The sequence below is a fragment of the Pangasianodon hypophthalmus genome, chromosome 13 (assembly GCF_027358585.1).
Source record: "Pangasianodon hypophthalmus isolate fPanHyp1 chromosome 13, fPanHyp1.pri, whole genome shotgun sequence".
NCBI classification, from domain to species: domain Eukaryota; kingdom Metazoa; phylum Chordata; class Actinopteri; order Siluriformes; family Pangasiidae; genus Pangasianodon; species Pangasianodon hypophthalmus.
The window spans coordinates 21,783,703-21,806,286 of NC_069722.1; the positions used below are offsets into that span (position 1 = coordinate 21,783,703).

Consider the following 22,584-nt stretch of genomic DNA (forward strand, 5'->3'; position numbering starts at 1 on the left):
GTTATAGCAGTATCAACAGTTGGTCCCTCACCAGCCTCTCTCTTTTTCTCTCTCATGAAGTTGCAGCTTATGTTACTGAGAAACCACAAAGCCTTCCATTCTCAAGACTTTCTGAAAACTTAGTTACAGCTTTGCCTCTGACTGATACAAAGTCCTGACACTGGAGACTCCTTCCATGAATGCTAAACAAACATCTCTTCATAGAAATTCTCACCATATCAACAGTTACACACATTTTTATGAATCTGTTTATGTGGAGTGCCATACAGTTATAAACCTTGCAGCCAGCACTACTGCCAGAGCTGCTGTTCTAGAAAATGAATCCACACCTTCTGACCAATCAGAACTGAGAATTCAACAGCACTGTGGTTTAAGAGACTTTAATCATCAGCTCATTCAGTGTGTCTGACGATACAGAACACAACTGTAATAAAATGTAAAGCACAAGGTTTTAAAACAATTTAGGCTCTTTAACTGAATGAAGGACACTAGGGAAGAATACAGAGTAGACAGAAACTGGTCAAAAACACTGAGTGACAAGAAAACAAATACAAAATTCATAAGTATTGCAGTTTGTTTACTTCCAGGCTTCACAGAGCGTTGGCCTTGAACTTGGTCCTCCTGCAGCTCTGCCCGTGTCACATCTCTCCCTAGTGGAGTGTGGAGTGTGACCCTGAACAGCCTGTGGCTGAGAATTTAATGCCTCTGAGTGGTCATGGACACGACACACCCTATTTAAATAGAGTCGGGTATATAAAGAATGTTTTTGGCTGTGTTGGTTATTCATTTACTCTCTGATAACTACTCTGTGGAGCAGAAATTGCAGAAGGATGATTTTAGGATATTGTATTGTATTGGTGTTAATTTCATGTAAGTTCCTGATTATCAGGTTTATTACTAGAAACCTCAAACATTTTCTCTTGATTGTCAGAAAATTATAATTATTTCTTTATTAATTAATTTGCTTTTATCTTTTTCTGCCAGATTCTTATGGACAGTCCCTGACCTCCTCTGCTTCTGTGGTGAAGAGACCTGGAGAGTCAGTCACTCTGTCCTGTACTGTCTCCGGATTCTCACTGAGTAGCTACTACATGCACTGGATCCGTCAGAAACCAGGAAAAGGACTGGAGTGGATCGGGTGCATTGACACTGGCTCTAGCACAACATTCTCTCAGTCTCTGCAGGGCCAGTTCTCCATCACTAAAGACACCAATAAAAACATGCTGTACCTAGAAGTGAAGAGTCTGAAAGCTGAAGACACGGCTGTTTATTACTGTGCACGACACTCACACTGACACAACAGACTCCAGAGCTGTACAAAAACTTACACAAGCACGTCCTCATGAGCTGTAAATATTCCCTCAGCAGGAAGCTGAACCCCAGACACATTTATTATAAACAACATCCATTAATTTTAGTGCTCAGTTTTATTTCCCCTTTTGTCTTACTCCATTAACAGTCAAAATTCCTCTGTAAAATTCATGAGCTGGCCTTTTCTTCTGATATCCTCTGTGTCCTGTGAGTAAACACGTCTCTCCACACCTTACTCACCTTTTATACGCTCCATATTTCAGTCTGAGTTGAAGTGAAGTGTGTTTAATAGCTTCTGTATGTTTTACCGCTCTCCTCTTCTCAGATGTGCATGGCATCAGTCTGACCTCGTCTCCTGCTGAGGTTAAACCTCCCGGAGCCTCAGTGAAGTTGTCCTGTCAGATTTCTGGCTATGCCCTCACTAGCTACAGCACAGGCTGGATCAGGCAGCCTCCAGGAAAAGGCTTGGAGTGGATCGGGATCATATGGGGTGGTGGAAGCATAAACTCTGGAGCTTCCTTTAAAACTCGCTTCAGCATCTCCAGAGACACGAGCAACAATGTGCTTTACTTAGATATCAGCAGCCTGGTGCCAGAAGACACGGCTGTTTATTATTGTGCAAGACACACACACAGCTGTACACCTCAGTGAGAGGACTGTACAAAAATTAAACTCCACATACAGTATGTGTGATGTTTATTTTGAGTTGAAACTTAACTTAAAAGGTACAACTTATGGAAGTCCATCACATCCTATATACATAAATAAATATTAAATGATTATAGACAAGATGAAAACATCATAAATAATAGAAGGATAGAAAAATCTATCCATCCATAACATTTCACTAGTAGCTTTTCATTATGTCCTCTGAGAGGCGCTCTTTCTCTACTTACACACCATCTACCCAACATGTTGAGGTTAAAATGACTGAGAGATTAAAAGGACTGAGAGAGGACTGATGTGCTCCTGGGATTTCCATCAAAACCATAAAATCTATTTACACCATTGTTTAAAAACTAAGACATTACAGATCTATTATCAGTGTCTCATTAAACCAGGCTGCATAATCCACACTGTTTGATGAATTAGTAAGTGAATAGTAGTAGTTCTTATATTTTGTGAATGTGTACATGTTTTTAATTTGCAGGAAATGTAGTTTTTCTTTAGTTCTGTTGCACCTTGTTGTGAAATCCTAAACACTGTCATGCAAATCAAACCCGCTATAAAATATTAGAGGTGTTCTCAGTTTATATGTTTATATTGTGGGAAATAGAGCCAACTGAGTGTATTAGACAATGTTGCAATCAAGTTCAAATAAAAATACACACGGAAGTGGGCAGGAGAGGAATTAAATAACACCTTTAATACACACACCTCTAGTATGAATGCTAACTGCCCCTAACCCTAATTATGGCCTTTATAAAACGTTAGATAATACCAATATCCTCACCACAGATACATTATCCACCTAAATTTAGTTTCTAATCCTTGTTGCCAAGTTCTCTATATGAACAATTCCCTCTGTTATTGCTATAAGAATATCAAAAGTTGGTAAAGAGGTTTCTATCTTAGAAGAGAAGATCTGTTCTATTATAAAGCCAAATATCCTCCATAAGATGAATCTCCTCCTCATGATTTAAATATATTTTAAATACGTTCTCCTCCCATCATCAGCAGATAAGCAAATCCAAGCGTCAGGGCTGGATATCACTCTATTTATGTGATGTGATGGTCTCTGTTAAACTTTGGAGAACAGAGAAGACCCCAGTACAAACAACACACACCATGTTCTCTACATCTCTACTGCTCCTGCTGGCAGCTGCTTCCTGTGAGTGCTTTATCACATTCATTCATTTACTACAATAACAATAAATGTGCAGCAGATATTGTGTGAGATATCACCATGTGTTTTCCTCCACAGATGTGCATGGTGAGGAACTGACTCAGCCTGCTTCCATGACAGTCCAGCCAGGCCAGAGTCTCTCCATCCCCTGCAAGGTTTCATATTCAGTTACGAGTTCTGCTACAGCTTGGATCCGACAACCTGCAGGAAATGCTCTGGAGTGGATTGGAGTCATCTATGGCAGTGGGAGTACAGCTTACAGTGACAAACTGAAAAACAAGTTCAGCATCTCCAGAGACACTGCTACTAAGACAATAACAATTCGAGGACAGAATCTGCAAACTGAAGACACAGCTGTGTATTACTGCGCAAGAGAGTCACAGTGACACAGAATAGTGGATTCCCCTTACAAAAACTTTGAGACATGTTAGAGACATCCTCTCAATGCCACTAATAAACCATCTCACTCACACTTTTACTTTCTTTCATTAACATAAAGTTTTAAGAGCTTGTGTTATAATTTAATAATTGTTATTTTTAAATGCAGTCATTTTTAAATAAAATGTATATTTATATATATATATTTCAAAGATTGTTCATTTTGAATCATTATTAATCCCTCCGTTTTACAGGATATTTAACCAGCAGTAGGAATAAATGTTTAATCAGTGGATTCAGGAATAATACAGCATGTTTCCAGCAGTGTGCTGTGTTTAACACACAGTCTGTTCTCATAGATTGAGGTGCAATATTTAAAACAGCTGAAGGAGGCAGCAGAGCTCAACAAATAAAGTGCAAAAAAAAAAGTGACTCCACCAAACTGCATTCTCATGAGACTCATTCAGTATCACTCATTATCAGAAACACATCTGGATTTTGTCTTTTTTTCTTTCACTATTTGCATGATTTATGATTTTTTTGGGTGTGTTTCTCCTTACCTAGATTTACTCCCAATATGTAACAGTTTAAAAAGCAAAATTAATGAAAAATTTATAAGAACAAAAAGAACTGAAAAAATACACATCCTACCCTCTTTTATCTCCGTCATCAGCAGGATGATCTTAAACCTCTGCTGGATTTGAGTGTTTGACAGTAACACAGTAGATGAACATGTTGTTGTGTTGAAGGTTTAGTTGCTGTTCCCCTCTGTTACATCATCATGACACGTTTATTCCATCATGACGTCACAGACCAAAACTCTCTTCCATTTTAATGAGAGATTTTTAGCAGCAATGTTTAAATAAGGTTTTAAAATGTATTAATTTAATTCTCATTATATCTAATGAATGTAGAATGAATGCTTTTTCAACAGGGATTTAGCTCTTTAAAAAGTTTAATCCAGTTTTCAAGACTGTTGAAGGCTTTCAGTCAGTGATTATTGAACACATACACCATCAAGATTATTGAAAATGAATCATTGCCTTATTGCTTTGGAGTGTCCCTCTGATGGATGGATGTCTTTGTAGGACACTACATTAATGCTGAGTTAGCACATACTGAGTTTCACTAGAACAAGGTCAGTGTTTAACTCTCTCCTGTACGGTCTCCTGGGTTTCACTTCCTGACTGGATAGAAGTGGAAAAAACATTAAAATAACTTTTCTTTAACAGGTGTTCACTGTGTTGAGCTGATCCAGACCGGATCCACAGTATTAACCCCTGGTCAGTCAATGACTATGACCTGTAAAGTATCTGGATATTCATTAACTGATAGCAGCTACTGTACAGACTGGATACGACAACCTGCAGGACAAACTCTGGAGTGGATCGGATATATATGTGGTGGTGGTAGCACTTACTACAGTGAGAAACTGAAAAGCAGGTTTCAGGTTTCCAGAGACACGTCCAGCAGCACAGTAACATTAACAGGGCAGAAGATGCAGACTGAAGACACAGCTGTGTATTACTGCGCTCGTGAACCACAGTGAGACAGAACAACAACATCCCTGTACAAAAACACCTCATACAGTGCAAATTATAACAGGATGTCCACAAGACACAACACGTATCTATCCAAGTCTAACTAAAAAAAAATTATTAATCTCCTAAATGACAAAAAAGAGCTTCAAGTTAGTTTTTTTAATAGATTGTAGTGTAGATTTTAAACCATAATTCTACATCTCTAACATTGCTGGACATTATACACACAATTATAATCTTGTGTATAATGTGCAGCATAATTATAATTATAATAGTGTAGTAGCTTTAGCCAACAATAATCACCTCAACAAATTAGAGTTTGTGTGATCATTTGTGAGAAAGTGTTGGAGCATTTTGACTTTTATGAGAGGTAGAATTTTTCCATTATCATGATCCCAATATCCTCAAGCACAGATAATAATTATCAGCCTAAATGTAGTATTTCATCCTTGTTGCGAATTTCACTGACACTTTAATATTTTATTGAAAATTATAATATATATTAAAGAGGCTTCTGTTTAATTAAAAAGCCAAATATCTGCCATAAGATGAATCTCCCCCTCATGATTTAAATATATTTTAAATACTGTCTGTGTGGAGTTTCATCTACTCCCTGTGTTAGTGCTGGTTTCCTCTGGGTTCTCCGTGTTCCTCCCACTTTCTAAAAACATACTGGTAGATAAATTGGATACAATGTGAATGCGTGAATAGTTTCCTGTGATAGAATGGTGTCCCATCCAGGCTGTATTCCCGCATCACTCCCAGTATTTCCTAGAATAGTCTCCAGATCCACTGCAAGCCTGACCAGGATAAAGTCTTTAGTGTAGATGAATGAAGGAATATTTCCTTCAAATGTTATGTGCTCTCCCAAAACACTGCTGTTGTCTTTGTGTGACAAATGTTTGACATTGACGGACGTCTATGCCCATATAATAAAGTCTATTAAGGATTATTTAACAAGCTAAACTTGTCTGAGAAAAGTGAGTGATGATCATTTACAGTACTAAATCTAAATTAATTGTTCTGTCTTTAATACAAAGCAAGTTAAGAACTAAAAAACATTTCCATTGTGATTATTAAAAGCTGTAGAAGACAGAAACCAGCAGGCTGTTTTGAATGGACCAGCATAACAAGATGCAAATGCGTATGCAAACCTTCCCCACTTACAGCTACATATAGAGAAATATCAGCCTCGGTCACTGTGGGCTCTGGAGAATTTAGCACTGCTTTTAGTTAAACGATGTTCCTTCCATTTTTGCTGCTGCTGGCAGCTTCATCCTGTGAGTTTCACTTCAGTAATGAACTCAGAGCTGATAGAATATTATTGCACTTATAACCTACTGTACATAGATTTTTGACTGAAATTGTGCCATCTCTTTTTTTCAGATGTGGAATGTGCAGTAGAACTCACTCAGGTCACCTCAGTGATGTTAAAGCCAGGAGACTCTTTAACCCTCAGCTGTAAAGTATCCGGCTACTCTGTAACTGATAACAGCTACGCCACAGCTTGGATTCGACAACCTGCAGGGAAAACTCTGGAGTGGATAAACCACATTTGGGGTGGTGGAAGTATTTATAATAAAGATTCTCTAAAAAACAAGTTCAGTATTTCTAAAGACGGCTCCAGCAGCACGGTGACTCTGAGAGGACAGAATCTGCAGACAGAAGACACAGCTGTGTATTACTGCGCCCGCTACACACACTGATGCTTCTGCTTAGCTGTCAATACAAAAACACATGCATGCTGTAGTCACAAACTGACCTCATAGTTTCATCATCAGTGTATTAGAACTAAGGAAACATTGAGACTAATACTGAACTCTATGACTTTCCTCTATTTTTAAAATCTGTTTATGTGGAATGTCTACAATACAAGTCTTGTGTAAGTTGTTAATTAACACATTCTGTCTAATCAGATTGGAGAATTCAACAGTACTGTGGTGTAAGTGTATTTAATATCTTTAACTTTTTGTGAAGCTTCTTTAGTTTGCTCTTTAAATGACATTAGAGAAGCACACTTCACAGAGAGTGAAGAACAAACTCCATCATAAAGACACGGTTATAAATGACTTCATTTACCACTGATACTGTATCTGAGTGCTTTCTCTCTTTTACGTGGAGATACAAAAGCTCCAATTAGGAATTCATACTTTCTTAATTTGTATCACCGCTCCATGTGAGAAATTTTCATTGAAAGCAAGAACATTTTAACCTTTTTCTTTAAAATGACTCATTCTAGTTGAGGATCTTTTGAAAACTGGACCTTTGTGCCTCTAGAGGGCAGTCTGTACAAACTCAACCATCTCAATCTGTTGCTATCTGCACATTTAGACAATCTCTCTCTCTCTCTCTCTCTTCACATTCTGCTATGACTGCATCCAGCACCATGACACTCAGATTAAACACAATTACATATCACATATTAGCAACCTGAGTTGTGTTGATCAGTAGATAAGGCTGTTTGTTATGGAGAACCTGATTTTATGGAAAATTCATGAAGATTTAAATGAGCGAGATGATCGATGTCTAATTTTGTACAAATAAACCCCTGCTTAAAGTTTTCACTTGAAATGTGAATGTATATGATGTTACAGTGTATAAACACATACTTTTTTCATTCAGAGACATTCTTATTAAAATGATTTAAGGGTTCATTAAAATATTAAGGGTTCTTGGTGCTTGGAATCCTTTCTGATAGTGAAACATTCTGTTCTACATAGAACCTTATAATCATCCACTCATCTATACACTGAGCAGCCTGTGGTTGTGGGTTTAATACATCCATAGTGGTCATGGACACTCCCTATTCAAATAGAGTCGGGTATAAACAGCATGTTCTTGGCTCTTCTAGTTTCCAGTGAGCTCTGTGATAGATAACACTTCCATACACTTTAAATCTGGGTGAAGCAGAACTCAGAGAAGGATGATTTTAGGACACTGTATTTTATTTGTACTAATTTCATGTAAGTTTATGTTTTTTTTTCATGTGATGATTATTAGGAAAATGAGCCATTCTGTCCTAATAAGCATTATAACATAACATTACCTAGTTCTACTCTTCTCTTCCAGATTGTTATGGACAGTCCCTGACCTCCTCTGCTTCTGTGGTGAAGAGACCTGGAGAGTCAGTCACTCTGTCCTGTACTGTCTCCGGATTCTCAATGAGCAGCTACTGGATGCACTGGATCCGTCAGAAACCAGGAAAAGGACTGGAGTGGATCGGATACATTGATGGTGGCACTAGCACTGGATTCTCTCAGTCTCTGCAGGGCCAGTTCTCCATCACTAAAGACACCAACAAATCATGCTGTACCTAGAAGTGAAGAGTCTGAAAGCTGAAGACACGGCTGTTTATTACTGTGCACGACACTCACACTGACACAACAGACTCCAGAGCTGTACAAAAACTTACACAAGCACGTCCTCATGAGCTGTAAATATTCCCTCAGCAGGAAGCTGAACCCCAGACACATTTATTATAAACAACATCCATTCATTTTAGTGCTCAGTTTTATTTCCCCTTTTGTCTTACTCCATTAACAGTCAAAATTCCTCTGTAAAATTCATGAGCTGCCCTTTTCTTCTTCTGATATCCTCTGTGTCCTGTGAGTAAACACGTCTCTCCACACATTACTCACCTTTTATCCATATTTCAGTCTGAGTTGAAGTGAAGTGTGTTTAATAGCTTCTGTATGTTTTACCGCTCTCCTCTTCTCAGATGTGCATGGCATCAGTCTGACCTCGTCTCGTGCAAATTATTTTCCATTTTTCACAGACAGTCAAATTTACCTACCAGTTTGACTTGCACTGTATATATTTATATTTTGTATATTTATATATCTGCACTCACATTAGAACTGCATGAACATTATGCTTTGCATTACGCTTTAAGTCCTCTGAGAGGCGCTCTTTCTCTACTTACACACCATCTACCCAACATGTTGAGGTTAAAATGACTGAGAGATTAAAAGGACTGAGAGAGGACTGATGTCCTCCTGGGATTTCCATCAAAGTCATAAAATCTATTTATACCACTGTTTAAAAACTAAGACATTACAGATCTATTATATCAGTGTCTCATTAAACCAGGCTGCATAATCCACACTGTTTGATGAATTAGTAAGTAAATAGTAGTAGTTCTTATATTTTGTGAATGTGTACATGTTTTTAATTTGCAGGAAATGTAGTATGTCTTTAGTTCTGTTGCACCTTTGTGAAATCCTAAACACTGTCAAACCCCCTATAAAATATTAGAGGTGTTCTCAGTTTATATGTTAACATTGTGGGAAATTGACCCAACTGAGTGTATTAGACAATGTTGCAATCAAGTTCAAACAAAAATACAGACAGAAGTGGGCAGGAGAGGAATTAAATAACACCTTTAATACACACACCTCTAGTATGAATGCTAACTGTCCCTAACCCTAATTTTGGCCTTTATAAAACGTTAGATAATACCAATATCCTCACCACAGATACATTATCCAACTAAATTTAGTATCTAATCCTTGTTGCCAATTTCTCTGTATGTACAATTCCCTCTGTTATTGATATATGAATTACAGAAGTTGGTAAAGAGGTTTCTATCTTAGAAGAGCAGATCTGTTCTATTATAAAGCCAAATATCCTCCATAAGATGAACCTCCTCCTCATGATTTAAATATATTTTAAATACATTCTCCTCCCATCATCAGCAGATAAGCAAATACAAGCGTCAGGGCTGGATATCACTCTGTTTATGTGATGTGATGGTCTCTGTTAAACTTTGGAGAACAGAGAAGACCCCAGTACAAACAACACACACCATGTTCTCTACATCTCTACTGCTCCTGCTGGCAGCTGCTTCCTGTGAGTGCTTTATCACATTCATTCATTTACTACAATAACAATAAATGTGCAGCAGATATTGTGTGAGATATCACCATGTGTTTTCCTCCACAGATGTGCATGGTTATGAACTGACTCAGCCTGCTTCCATGACAGTCCAGCCAGGCCAGAGTCTCTCCATCCCCTGCAAGGTTTCATATTCAGTTACGGGCTATTATACAGCTTGGATCCGACAACCTGCAGGAAAAGCTCTGGAGTGGATTGGATACATCTATAGCAGTGGGAGTACAGATTACAGTGACAAACTGAAAAACAAGTTCAGCATCTCCAGAGACACTGCTACTAACACAATAACAATTCGAGGACAGAATCTGCAGACTGAAGACACAGCTGTGTATTACTGCGCAAGAGAGTCACAGTGACACAGAATAGTGGATTCCCCTTACAAAAACTTTGAGACATGTTAGAGACATCCTCTCAATGCAACTAATAAACCATCTCACTCACACTTTTACTTTCTTTCATTGGAATGAAGTTGTAATAGTTTGTGTTGTAATTTAATAATAGTTATTTTTAAATGCAGTCATTATTAAATAATTATATATATATATAATGTGTGTGTATATTTAAAACAGCTGAAGGAAGCAGCAGAGCTCAACAAATAAAGTGCAAAAAAAAAGTGACTCCACAAACTGCATTCTCATGAGACTGATTCAGTATCACTCATTATCAGACACACCTCTGGATTTTGAATGTTTTTTTTTTTTTTTTTTAAGATAATTTCATTATTTGCATGATTTATGATTTTTTGATTTTATGATTTTCCTTACCTAGATTTATTGCTGATATATAACATTATAAAAAGCAAAATGAAGGAAATATTAGAATGAACAAAAAGAATAGAAGAATACACATCATACCCTTCTTTACCTATAATTAACTTCAGGCTGGTGACAGTAACTCCATGTCATGGTAGTGCCAAAGTGTGCAGAACTACATTACCCATCAGCCCCAGCACCTCACCTACCTCACTAATCACTTTCACCTGTGTAGCATTATGGCTTGTTAGCATCACTATTTGAGTTCTAGTTGTTCAGCAGTCAAGCTTTTTGTTAGTTGTTGATTGTTGGGGTGTGTGCGTGTGCGTGTGCGCGTGTGCGTGTGCGCCTCCCTATCGTATCCATAGCTCATGACAATGGTTCTTTTTCTCACAATTTCATTTGCTTTGTTTGTACTTTATACAATAAATTATTTGCAATTGCATCCGCCACCTCTACAACTCCTGACTCTTCACTACATCACACCACCTGGTCCTTGATTATTTTCCTATAACAACACACCCCCAAGTGTTTTACTCCTTACTTAATATGGTTATATTCTAGTGTGTTTTCTTCATATAAATTCACCTGAAAATGTGTGTTAAGCTTCTTATTTGCTAAAACAAGAACAAAACATATAAAAATAAACATGAAACAATATCCAAGCACATACAGTACCAGTCCTGCACAAGTGATAGCTACATAACATGCTACTTAACAAAGTCATTCAACTACATTTAAGTTACAGCGGTTTATTTATTACATTTGAATAAATGTGTTTTGGCCTGGGAAAATTTTGGCATTGTGTAGTACAGATACTTCTGAAAACTAAAGACTTTCCTTTCCTGAACTATTTTTCTCTTTTGAATGTATGTCATCCACAAGTAAAGTTCTAGCATTTCAAGAGTTCATTCTGACTGTAGTGCAGGAGCTTTGCAGACATTTTCACGTGATTACCACTATTTAACTTATGTATATTGACTGAATAATCTGACTATTGTAAAGAAAGAGGGTCATGTGTGTGTATGCCTAATACTTGCATATTGCTGTCTCACATGTCCAACAAAAACACTAAATTTAAAAATGACTGTGAATTGAAGTTGTTGTAAAGTGGCTGCTGCTATTTGTGGTAGAAGCTGCAGGAACACTACAGGTCAATGGTTCATTTCCTGAGTTTAGGAACATTGAGTCTGTTCAGCAGCACAGAATCTGATGAGAGATAAAATGAAATGTACGTGTTTTGTGCAGAGTCACTACTACAAACTCCTGGAATTAAAATCACCTTTAGGGGGCAGCAGCTCACTTGTTTTGAAGAAGGATTCATGAAACTATGAAATCTATTAGTTGAAGGGTGTTTATGCAAATTCATACTGCTATAAAAATCAGTCTCTTGTTCACCCAAAGCTCATGTCACACAACTGAATCAAAGAGCTTGATTATGGGGCTGAGGGTGACTCAGTACTACATCTTTGTTATAATGTTAACACAAGGTACCTGAGACTTCTTTACATGTCTTCACTGAGACTATCTTCACATTGTTGATGATTATCTTTGACTGTTCTGTTTTATCTGCTAGGTGTCAGCAGTGATGAGATCAGACTGGACCAGTCTCCTGCTGTGGTAAAGAGACCTGGAGAACCTGTGAAGATGTCTTGTAAGATAAATTGCTTTGATATGACTGAGTACTACATGCAGTGGATACGACAGAAACCAGGGAAAGCTCTGGAATGGATTGGATATGTGGACTCTGGTACAACAGATGAACCCACATATGCGAACACCATGAAAGGCCAATTTCTCCTCTCTGAAGACGTTCCAACAAGCACACAGAGGCCAAGAGTCTGAGGACAGAGGACACTGCGGTTTATTACTGCACCCGATAAGCCACAGTGACTGAAGCTGAGGAAGCAGCTGTACTAAAACCACACACACACTTTAACTGAACTAATTGAAGCTGCTTCAACTGTAATTCATAAACAGGATAACACTATCTGTATCTGTTTCCTGCTCCAAATATCAGTATGTGTATCTGGATTTATCAACCCTTTTACTATGCTCCTGAAACACTGGAAACACTAGAAAAAAGCCCACAGGTAGAAACTCCAGTACTCTCAACATGGTGTGTGAATTGTGGCTCTGACAGTTCCTCAACCAACAAACTAATAGGCATCCCAGTCCCAATACACACCTCTAGTCTCAACCAGATTTCCTGCAAGATTCCTAAAAACAAACCTCCTATTTGTATTAGTATCTGTTCAGAATATATTATCTGTTCATTCCAAATAATGTATTCATATCCCTACATCCCTACTCCTCACACAAATCTTCACCATATCAACAATGCTACACGTTTTTTTCATTCATTCATTTGGAGTATCCATTATATAAGTCTCTGTCTAAATTGTATAGAAACGATAACAGATTAGAACGAGCGTCTCTCTGTAAACCTTGCAGCTGGAACAACTGTCAGAGCCGCTGTTATAGAAATGTAACTAACACCTTCTGACCACAGCACCTGGGATTTGTGACTTTATCAGTTACATCTGGTTCAGCCCAGACTGTAGATTCATGCAGCCTATCAGTGACAGTGGTGTCAGGTGATTACACAGAGTGACACGCCCCCTAAACTTGATCTCCGTAACACGTCTTCAGTAGTGACTGAGAAGGTGGACGTGAACATCTAACCTAGAATCTCATCAACATGAAATCAGCAATTCCTCTCTGTATCAGTTAAAGCCTGTAGAGGGCAGTCTATACCAGAATGAAAATGATTTGACTGGGGCATTTTCTGTTGCACAGTTTGATTATAATGTTAAATGTTGAGCCCAGTTTTAATGCCACCAATAAAAAGATTTAGCTACACGCTGTTCTTGTGACACTTCCAGTAACACTGTGACCTTATGGGGACAGAACATGCAAATTGAAGACACAGCAGTGTATGTTTACTCAATAATGAAGAAAAGTATTCTCTGAATGACTAATTCCTGATGTTGACTAAATTCACTACACATAATAGAGAGATATTAGAGGAATAAAACACTTCAGCACATGCTACTGTAGGAAAATAATTAACTTTAAGGGTGTAACATTAACACCGCTTCAAGTGAGGCTGAATCCCACCACCCTGCCCTTGATTATTTTCATATAACACCAAGTGTTTTATTTCTTTCTTAATTCCTTTATTCCTTAATGTGGTTATATTCTAGTGACACTCCATAAACTCACTCATTAACAACTGTCTTAAGCTTCTTATTTGTTAAAACAAAGAATCTAACAGGACTGAAAGAAGAATCTCTCAAATTCAATCCAAGATAAGGAGTGTGTCTATGCAAATGTCCTTCCCTGTTATATATTTAAGCAATGAAGACCAAGAGCTTTTACTTCTTCTGCTTCAACACACACCATGATCTCTACATCCCTACTGCTGCTGCTGCTGGCAGCCGTACACTGTAAGTGTTTTTCCATTTGACATATAATCCAGTTTTGGTTACTTATAGCTTTTTGCTTTTACAACATTAAAATAACTTTTCTTTAACAGGTGTTCACTGTGTTGAGCTGATCCAGACCGGATCCACAGTATTAACCCCTGGTCAGTCAATGACTCTGACCTGTAAAGTGTCTGGATATTCATTAACTGATAGCAGCTACTGTACAGCCTGGATACGACAACCTGCAGGAAAAGCTCTGGAGAGGGTCGGAGAGATATGTGGTGGCGGTGACACTTACTACAGTGAGAAACTGAAAAGCAGGTTTCAGGTTTCCAGAGACACGTCCAGCAGCACAGTAACATTAACAGGGCAGAAGATGCAGACTGAAGACACAGCTGTGTATTACTGCGCTCGTTATTTACACAGTGAGACAGATCAACAACATCCCTGTACAAGAACACCCAGTACAGAAAACTCTTAAGGGCAGTGAAACGGTGTACAGTCTCAGTATGTTCAGTGACACTGTTTCATGCGTAGTGTATATTATTACTAACATGCTTAAAACCAATCAGAGGATGTAGTAAATAATCCAGAGATCTGTTTTATGATGTCAGAAATATTTTTCCCACAGAAGACCAAAAAGAAAAACAAAATTACTAACATTTACAAAACCATTGCTGGCTGTTGAAGACTTCCAATCAGTGATTATTGAATCCACACACCATTAAGGCTACTGAATACTTCAAGAGAGAAAAAAATAGTCACATGAGGGACAGACTGATAGAGGATAGCTGCTATAATGTAAGAGATAAAAGAAACTAACTTTTCACAGATGTTCCTCAATATTAAATGCACATATTTAATGGATAAAAATATACAACATATGTGTTGTTGTTAATTAATAAATAAATTAATTGAATTCATTAAATTTAAAAAATATTAATCATTGGCAAATTGATGTAGAATAAGAGGAATAAAACACACATGCTTTTATATTGTTAAAATATTCACCTTGGGCGTGACAGCAGTAACTCTGCTTCATCTCACCACCCCATCACTGATTATTTTTCTGTAACTGCACACTCTGTTGTGTTTTATTCCTTACCTAATGTGCTTATATTCTAGTGTGATTTCTTAATATAAGTTCACCTGAAAACATGTAATAGCTGTGTATTCCTGCACTCGTTACCCACACAGTGAGACACATCAACATCATCCCTGTACAAAACACCTTGTACAAAGTCCTATTTGAACTTCTGAATGAAAAAATGTGTACATTATAACAGAATGATCACAAGCACAACAGTTTCCCGTCCTCGTTTAAATTCAGTTATTTGTTTGAATAATTTTTACTACAGATTTTAAGCAGTTTGCCAACAAAACCATAATCTCCAACGTTGCTACACATTCTACACACACAGTCAAAAGTCTACTGCTGGATTTTATGTTTTATGGTGTGATTTTACCAACTTAAAGTTGATTTTTTTTTCTATAACAGCTCATCCTGATGTGTTTTATTCCTCTTATACCTCAGCAGTGTGCTGACAGTTACAATGCTTTATTGTTTAATGAATGACACATCATACATTTTATCAATGTATAATCACATTTAATGTTATGGAGGATTCAAAAGATAAAATCCTGGTATCATTTACATTATAACAGCTATTAACAGTCATTCGCTAAATGCAAACGTCTCTGTCGTGAACACTTTTCAATGGCAGAAATCTTGCTTACATTATTTTCCTCTGAATGTTACAAAATGTAGACACTGGATTCAAGCAGCCTATCAGCCTATCAGTAACAGTGGTGTCAGGTGATTCCACAGAGTGACACGCCCCCTAAACTTGATCTCCGTAACACGTCTTCAGTAGTGACTGAGAAGGTGGATGTGAACATCTAACCTAGAATCTCATCAACATGAAATCAGCAATTCCTCTCTGTATCAGTTAAAGCCTGTAGAGGGCAGTCTATACCAGAATGAAAATGATTTGACTGGGGCATTTTCTATTGCACAGTTTGATTATAATGTTAAATGTTGAGCCCAGTTTTAATGTCACCAATAAAAAGCTTTAGCTACATGCTGTTCTGAAATCACTGCAATATTTCACTGTGTGAGAGTGACAAATATTGAAGCAGTTATTCACAGCAGGTATTTTAACACCCTTTATTCTATATCTATAAAATAAAGCATAAAGATTTTACATTTACACCATAAACATTACAAAAACATAAACAGGAAATTTGTACACATGAGAATAATCTGTCTTCATGTAATTCGCTGGAGTGTAGCCGATACAGAGCTGATAATGACATAAAGGATTGTTTTTCTAATTATTATTATTTTTATGTATTATGGTAAAGATTCAGTGTAATTTTGACTATAAATATAATAATAAGAAATAATTACATTATTTATTTGTGTAAATATAAAAACAAATTAAATAATTTAACACAAAACATTCATATTATTAGTTATAATGATGTTAAATAGAGACAAAATGGGAAGAGACTGTGATGAACAGCTGCAGAGCTGCACTCAACACAGCTTCTCTGTAATATTTATGCAAATCTCCATCTCCTCTTGTAATATTAGCACCGTGCTTATCTAGAGAGGAAGCGCTTCTCCTTAGTCCTCCTTCAACACAAACATGTTTGCTTCAGCTCCACTGCTGCTGCTGGCTCTCGCCCCCTGTGAGTGTTTGGATTTAAGCTTTATTAGTTCATCTGATCCTTTCAGTTCAACATGTCAACCTTTTCTTTTTCTCTTTTCACAGATGTGTTCTGTGCTACTGAGCTCATCCAGCCAGACTCAGTGCTTATAAAGCCAGGAGAGACTTTAACCATCACCTGTAGAGTGTCTGGAGCTTCTATCACTGATAGCAGCAGCCACTATGGAACAGGTTGGATTCGACACCCTGCAGGAAAAGCTCTGGAATGGACTGCATACATCAAGCATGATGGGGCTACATTTTACAGTGACAAACTGAAAAACAAGTTCAGCATCTCCAGAGACACTGCTACTAACACAATAACAATTCGAGGACAGAATCTGCAGACTGAAGACACAGCTGTGTATTACTGCGCAAGAGACTCACAGTGACACAGAATAGTGGATTCCCCTTACAAAAACTTTGAGACATGTTAGAGACATCCTCTCAATGCCACTAATAAACCATCTCACTCACACTTTTACTTTCTTTCATTGGAATGAAGTTGTAATAGTTTGTGTTGTAATTTAATAATAGTTATTTTTATAACCAGTCATTTTTAAATAAAAAATATATATTTTTCAAAGATTGCTCATTTTGAACCATTATTAATCCCTCCGTTTTACAGAATATTTAATCAGCAGTAGGAATAAATGTTTAATCAGTGGATTCAGGAATAATACAGCATGTTTCCAGCAGTGTGTTGTGTTTAACACACAGTCTGTTCTCATAGTTTGAGGTGCAATATTTAAAACAACTGAAGGAGGCAGCAGAGCTCAACAAATACAGTCCAAAAAAAGTGACTCCACAAACTGCATTCTCATGAGACTCTTTCAGTATCACTCATTATCAGACACACATCTGGATTTTGTCTTTTTTTCTTTCACTATTTGCATGATCTATGATTTTTTGTGGTTTCTTCTTAACTAGATTTACTCCCAATATGTAACAGTTTAAAAAGCAAAATTAATGAAAAATTAATAAGAACAAAAAGAACTGAAAAAAATACACATTCTACCCTCTTTTATCTCCGTCATCAGCAGGATGATCTTAAACCTCTGCTGGATTTGAGTGTTTCACAGTAACACAGTAGATGAACATGTTGTGTTGAAGGTTTAGTTGCTGTTCCCCTCTGTTACATCATCATGACACGTTTATTCCATCATGACGTCACAGACCAAAACTCTCTTCCATTTTAATGAGAGATTTTTAGCAGCATTGTTTAAATAAGGTTTTAAAATTTATTAATTCAATTCTCATTATATCTAATGAATGTAGAATGAATGCTTTTTCAACAGGGATTTAGCTCTTTACAAAAACTTTAACCCAGGTTTCAAGACTGTTGAAGGCTTTCAGTCAGTGATTATTGAACACATGCACCATCAAGACTATTGAAAATGAATCATTGCCTTATTGCTTTGGAGCGTCACTCTGATGGATGGATGTCTTTGTAGGACACTACATTAATGCTGAGTTAGCACATACTGAGTTTCACTAGAACAAGGTCAGTGTTTAACTCTCTCCTGTACGGTCTCCTGGGTTTCACTTCCTGACTGGATAGAAGTGGAAAAGTGGAGAAGACTGGAAGAATTTGTTGCACTGCAGGAATAAGAGGCATAGAGAACTTTTAACTTTGATAGTGTAATAGCAAATACTTTATTCTTTAACATGAAACTACCATTTTTCATCATCATAAGCTGAATTTATCTAACTACATATATGTCTTTTAATTTGAGGTGTGTGTTTTCTTCTAGAAGTTTCTCTGTAATCTTGAGATGAGGACATGAGACTGATACTATTGCGAGAACATATTCTGGTGTCTACTTTTGATAAACGCTGACTAACAAGTAAGACATATCTGTTAACTGGTTCCACTTTAACTTCTCACTAGAAACAGTGTAAAGAGCTGTTAGACAAAGACTGTTCTGAAGACGCTGTGGAAGTGTCTGTTCTTTCTTTCAGTCATTGATAATAAAGTAAGGTTGCTCATATGGTCTCATCACTTCATCTGATATCAGTATGGAGGAGAAGCCACAGCACAGGTTGGACAAATTAAAACAGTATAAGGACAGAAACTGAAGACGCAGTTGTGTATTATGGAACTACATCCTTCTGTTATGTGAGATTTTTCAGGAACATGACGTTATAATGTAAGGTTCCAAATTAAACATAAAAAATAATGAATAAGAATAGAATTTCCTGTTCTTGATGAATAAAAATTGCTGGCAAATTGCTGTGTGTGTTTTCTTAAAATAAATTCACCTGAAAACACTTTATATTGCATAAACTCACTCAGTAACAACTGCCTTAAGCTTCTTACTTAGTAAAATATAAATGCAAACAGGACTGATAGATATGTCTAAAAATAGATAAGACACAATGTTCCAAATTGTGAACATATTTGTTAGAGAGGTGGAGAGGTTTTCTCATATAGAATAATCCATAACATTTCCCCTAAGATAAGGAGTGTGTCTATGCAAATGTCCTTCCCTGTTATATATTTAAGCAATGAAGACCAAGAGCTTTTACTTCTTCTGCTTCAACACACACCATGATCTCTACATCCCTACTGCTGCTGCTGCTGGCAGCCGTACACTGTAAGTGTTTTTCCATTTGACATATAATCCAGTTTTGGTTACTTATAGCTTTTTGCTTTTACAACATTAACATAACTTTTCTTTAACAGGTGTTCACTGTGTTGAGCTGATCCAGACCGGATCCACAGTATTAACCCCTGGTCAGTCAATGACTCTGACCTGTAAAGTGTCTGGATATTCATTAACAAGTACCTACTGTACAGACTGGATACGACAACCTGCAGGAAAAACTCTAGAGTGGATCGGAAATATATGTTATGATGGTAACACTTACTACAATGAAAAATTGAAAAGCAGGTTTCAGGTTTCCAGAGACACATCCAGCAGCACAGTAACATTAACAGGGCAGAAGATGCAGACTGAAGACACAGCTGTGTATTACTGCGCTCGTGAACCACAGTGAGACAGATCAACAACATCCCTGTACAAAAACACCTCATACAGTGCAAATTATAACAGAATGTCCACAAGACACAACACTTATCTATCCAAGTCTAATTAAAAAAATAAATAATCTCACAAATGACAAAAAAGAGATTCAAGTTAGTTATTTTTATGCAATAGTTTGTGGATTTTAAACCATAATGCTACATCTCTAACATTATACACATTATTGTATGCAGCACATTATACACACCATTATAATCACATCACTAGCAAGAACTTGTTATACTGCAGTATCTTTAGCTAACAATAATTATGTCAAAAAATTAGAGTTTGTTTGATCATTTGTGACAAAGTGTTGGAGCATTTTGTCATGACTTTTAAGAGAAGTAGAATATTTACATTATCATGATCCTAATATCCTCAAGCATAGACAATAATAGACAATATCATGCTAAATGTAGTATTTAATCCTTGTTCTGAATTTCACTGATACTTTAATATTTTATTGAAATTATAGTATTTCATAAAAAGGCTTCTGTTTGATTAAAAAGCCAAATATCCTCCTTAAGATGAATCTTCTCTTCATGATTTAAATATCATTTAAATACATTCTCCTCCCATCATCAGCAGATAAGCAAATACAAGCGTCAGGGCTGGATATCACTCTATTTATGTGATGTGATGGTCTCTGTTAAACTTTGGAGAACAGAGAAGACCCCAGTGCAAACAACACACACCATGTTCTCTACATCTCTACTGCTCCTGCTGGCAGCTGCTTCCTGTGAGTGCTTTATCACATTCATTCATTTACTATAATAACAATAAATGTGCAGCAGATATTGTGTGAGATATCACCATGTGTTTTCCTCCACAGATGTGCATGGTGTGGAACTGACTCAGCCTGCTTCCATGACAGTCCAGCCAGGCCAGAGTCTCTCCATCCCCTGCAAGGTTTCATATTCAGTTACGAGCTATGGTACAGGTTGGATCCGACAACCTGCAGGAAAAGCTCTGGAGTGGATTGGATACATCCAAAGTGGTGGCAGTACAGCTTACAGTGACAAACTGAAAAACAAGTTCAGCATCTCCAGAGACACTGCTACTAACACAATAACAATTCGAGGACAGAATCTGCAGACTGAAGACACAGCTGTGTATTACTGCGCAGGAGCGTCACAGTGACACAGAATAGTGGATTCCCCTTACAAAAACTTTGAGACATGTTAGAGACATCCTCTCAATGCCACTAATAAACCATCTCACTCACACTTTTACTTTCTTTCATTAACATAAAGTTTTAAGAGCTTGTGTCATTTCTAACACACAAACTGTAGTTTCAATCTAATAACTGAATAAAAATGTTCTTCCAAGAGAAGTTATTTTTTAATCTTTATTAATTCCTTCATTTTACAGAATATTTAATGAACAGTAAAAATAAATGTTTAAGCAGTGGATTCAAGAATAATACAACATGCATCCAACAGTTTATTGTGTTTAACACACTGTCTGTTGTCACATGTTGAGGTCCAATAACTCAAAACACAGTAGGAGGCAGCAGAGCTCAACAAAGCAAGTAAAAAAATTCCATGGAGGTAGAAACTCCAGTACTCTCAGCATGGTGTGTGAATTGTGGCTCTGACAGTTCCTCAACCAACAAACTAATAAGCATCCCAGTCCCAATACACACCTCTAGTCTCAGCCAGATTTCCTGCAAGATTCCTAAAAACAAACCTCCTATTTGTATTAGTATCTGTTCAGAACATATTATCTGTTCATTCCAAATAATGTATTCATATCCCTACATGTGTGTATGTGTGTGTGTGTGGTGAGGAGGAGGAGAGCAGCTGAGCAGTTTAATTCACTTCAGTTAATTAACCAAACAACGATGTTCTCATCAGTGCTGCTGCTGCTAACAGCTGCATTCTGTAAGTCTCCATGTTGGCTGAATGAGTTTAGATTTGATATCTGGTTGTGAAAATGATTTGAAGACATTTGATGATGTTCTATTGCTGTTATTCACAGGTGGTGTTGGCGGTGTGGAGCTCACTCAGTCAGCCTCTGTGCTCATGAAACCTGGAGAGTCCTTCTCCATCTCTTGTAAAGTCTCAGAGTCGAGTTATTGTATTCACTGGATACGACAACCTGCTGGGAAAGCACTGGAATGGCTCGGATATCTGTGTGATGGTGGTAGCACTAATCTCAAAGACACAATGAAGAGCAAGATCAGTTTCAGCCAGGACACATCCAGCAGCACAGTTTATTTAAGAGGACAAAACTTTTAGACTGAGGACACGGCTGTGTATTACTGCGCCAGAGACACAGCACTACAAACTCACTGCAGCCCTGTAAAAAACATCCCTGTTCATGTTCATCTCTCTGCAGTACACTTGTCCCCAGGGACGCCTGCTATAAATGAGCTAGCAGGGCTAAGACCCCTCTGTATTTCAAAGATAAAAGCACATCAACATAATGTTTCATCTTTGGCCTCAACATCAATCCATTCCAAAGCTTTTCTGCAGGTTGTTGAATCTGAGCTGTGTAAAGTGGATGTTGGTATCAGTGATAGAAGCTCCACACACTCAGCTCAGTACAAAACACACATCTGCAAGAACAGAAGCAAAGTGTAAATGTTTTTGCACCTATAGAGGGCAGTAGTTCACTTCTACTGAGGTAAAAGTCATGAAACTTGCTTTTAAAGGAAACATTTTCTGAAATGAGAAAAGACACAAGTATTATCTCT

General features: G+C 37.3%; 5 gene segments (V, D, J or C); all 5 read left to right on the plus strand.

Annotated features, from left to right (window-relative positions):
* Positions 1–798: 798 nt before the first annotated feature.
* LOC117598955 (Ig heavy chain V region 914-like) lies at positions 799–1,295 on the plus strand. The segment is given in 2 exon segments: positions 799–870; positions 985–1,295. Coding segments are annotated over 2 exon segments (351 nt in total).
* Positions 1,296–1,342: 47 nt separating this feature from the next.
* Positions 1,343–5,084, plus strand: LOC117598925 (immunoglobulin heavy variable 3-53-like). The segment is given in 4 exon segments: positions 1,343–1,349; positions 1,637–1,801; positions 3,236–3,406; positions 4,768–5,084. Coding segments are annotated over 4 exon segments (660 nt in total).
* A 1,172-nt stretch (positions 5,085–6,256) lies between these two features.
* LOC128319816 (Ig heavy chain V region 914-like) lies at positions 6,257–6,797 on the plus strand. The segment is given in 2 exon segments: positions 6,257–6,356; positions 6,463–6,797. Coding segments are annotated over 2 exon segments (360 nt in total).
* A 1,138-nt stretch (positions 6,798–7,935) lies between these two features.
* On the plus strand, positions 7,936–8,698 carry LOC128319818 (immunoglobulin heavy variable 3-74-like). The segment is given in 2 exon segments: positions 7,936–8,039; positions 8,146–8,698. Coding segments are annotated over 2 exon segments (350 nt in total).
* A 7,942-nt stretch (positions 8,699–16,640) lies between these two features.
* LOC117598908 (Ig heavy chain V region 914-like) lies at positions 16,641–17,320 on the plus strand. The segment is given in 2 exon segments: positions 16,641–16,843; positions 16,927–17,320. Coding segments are annotated over 2 exon segments (369 nt in total).
* Positions 17,321–22,584: the final 5,264 nt, after the last annotated feature.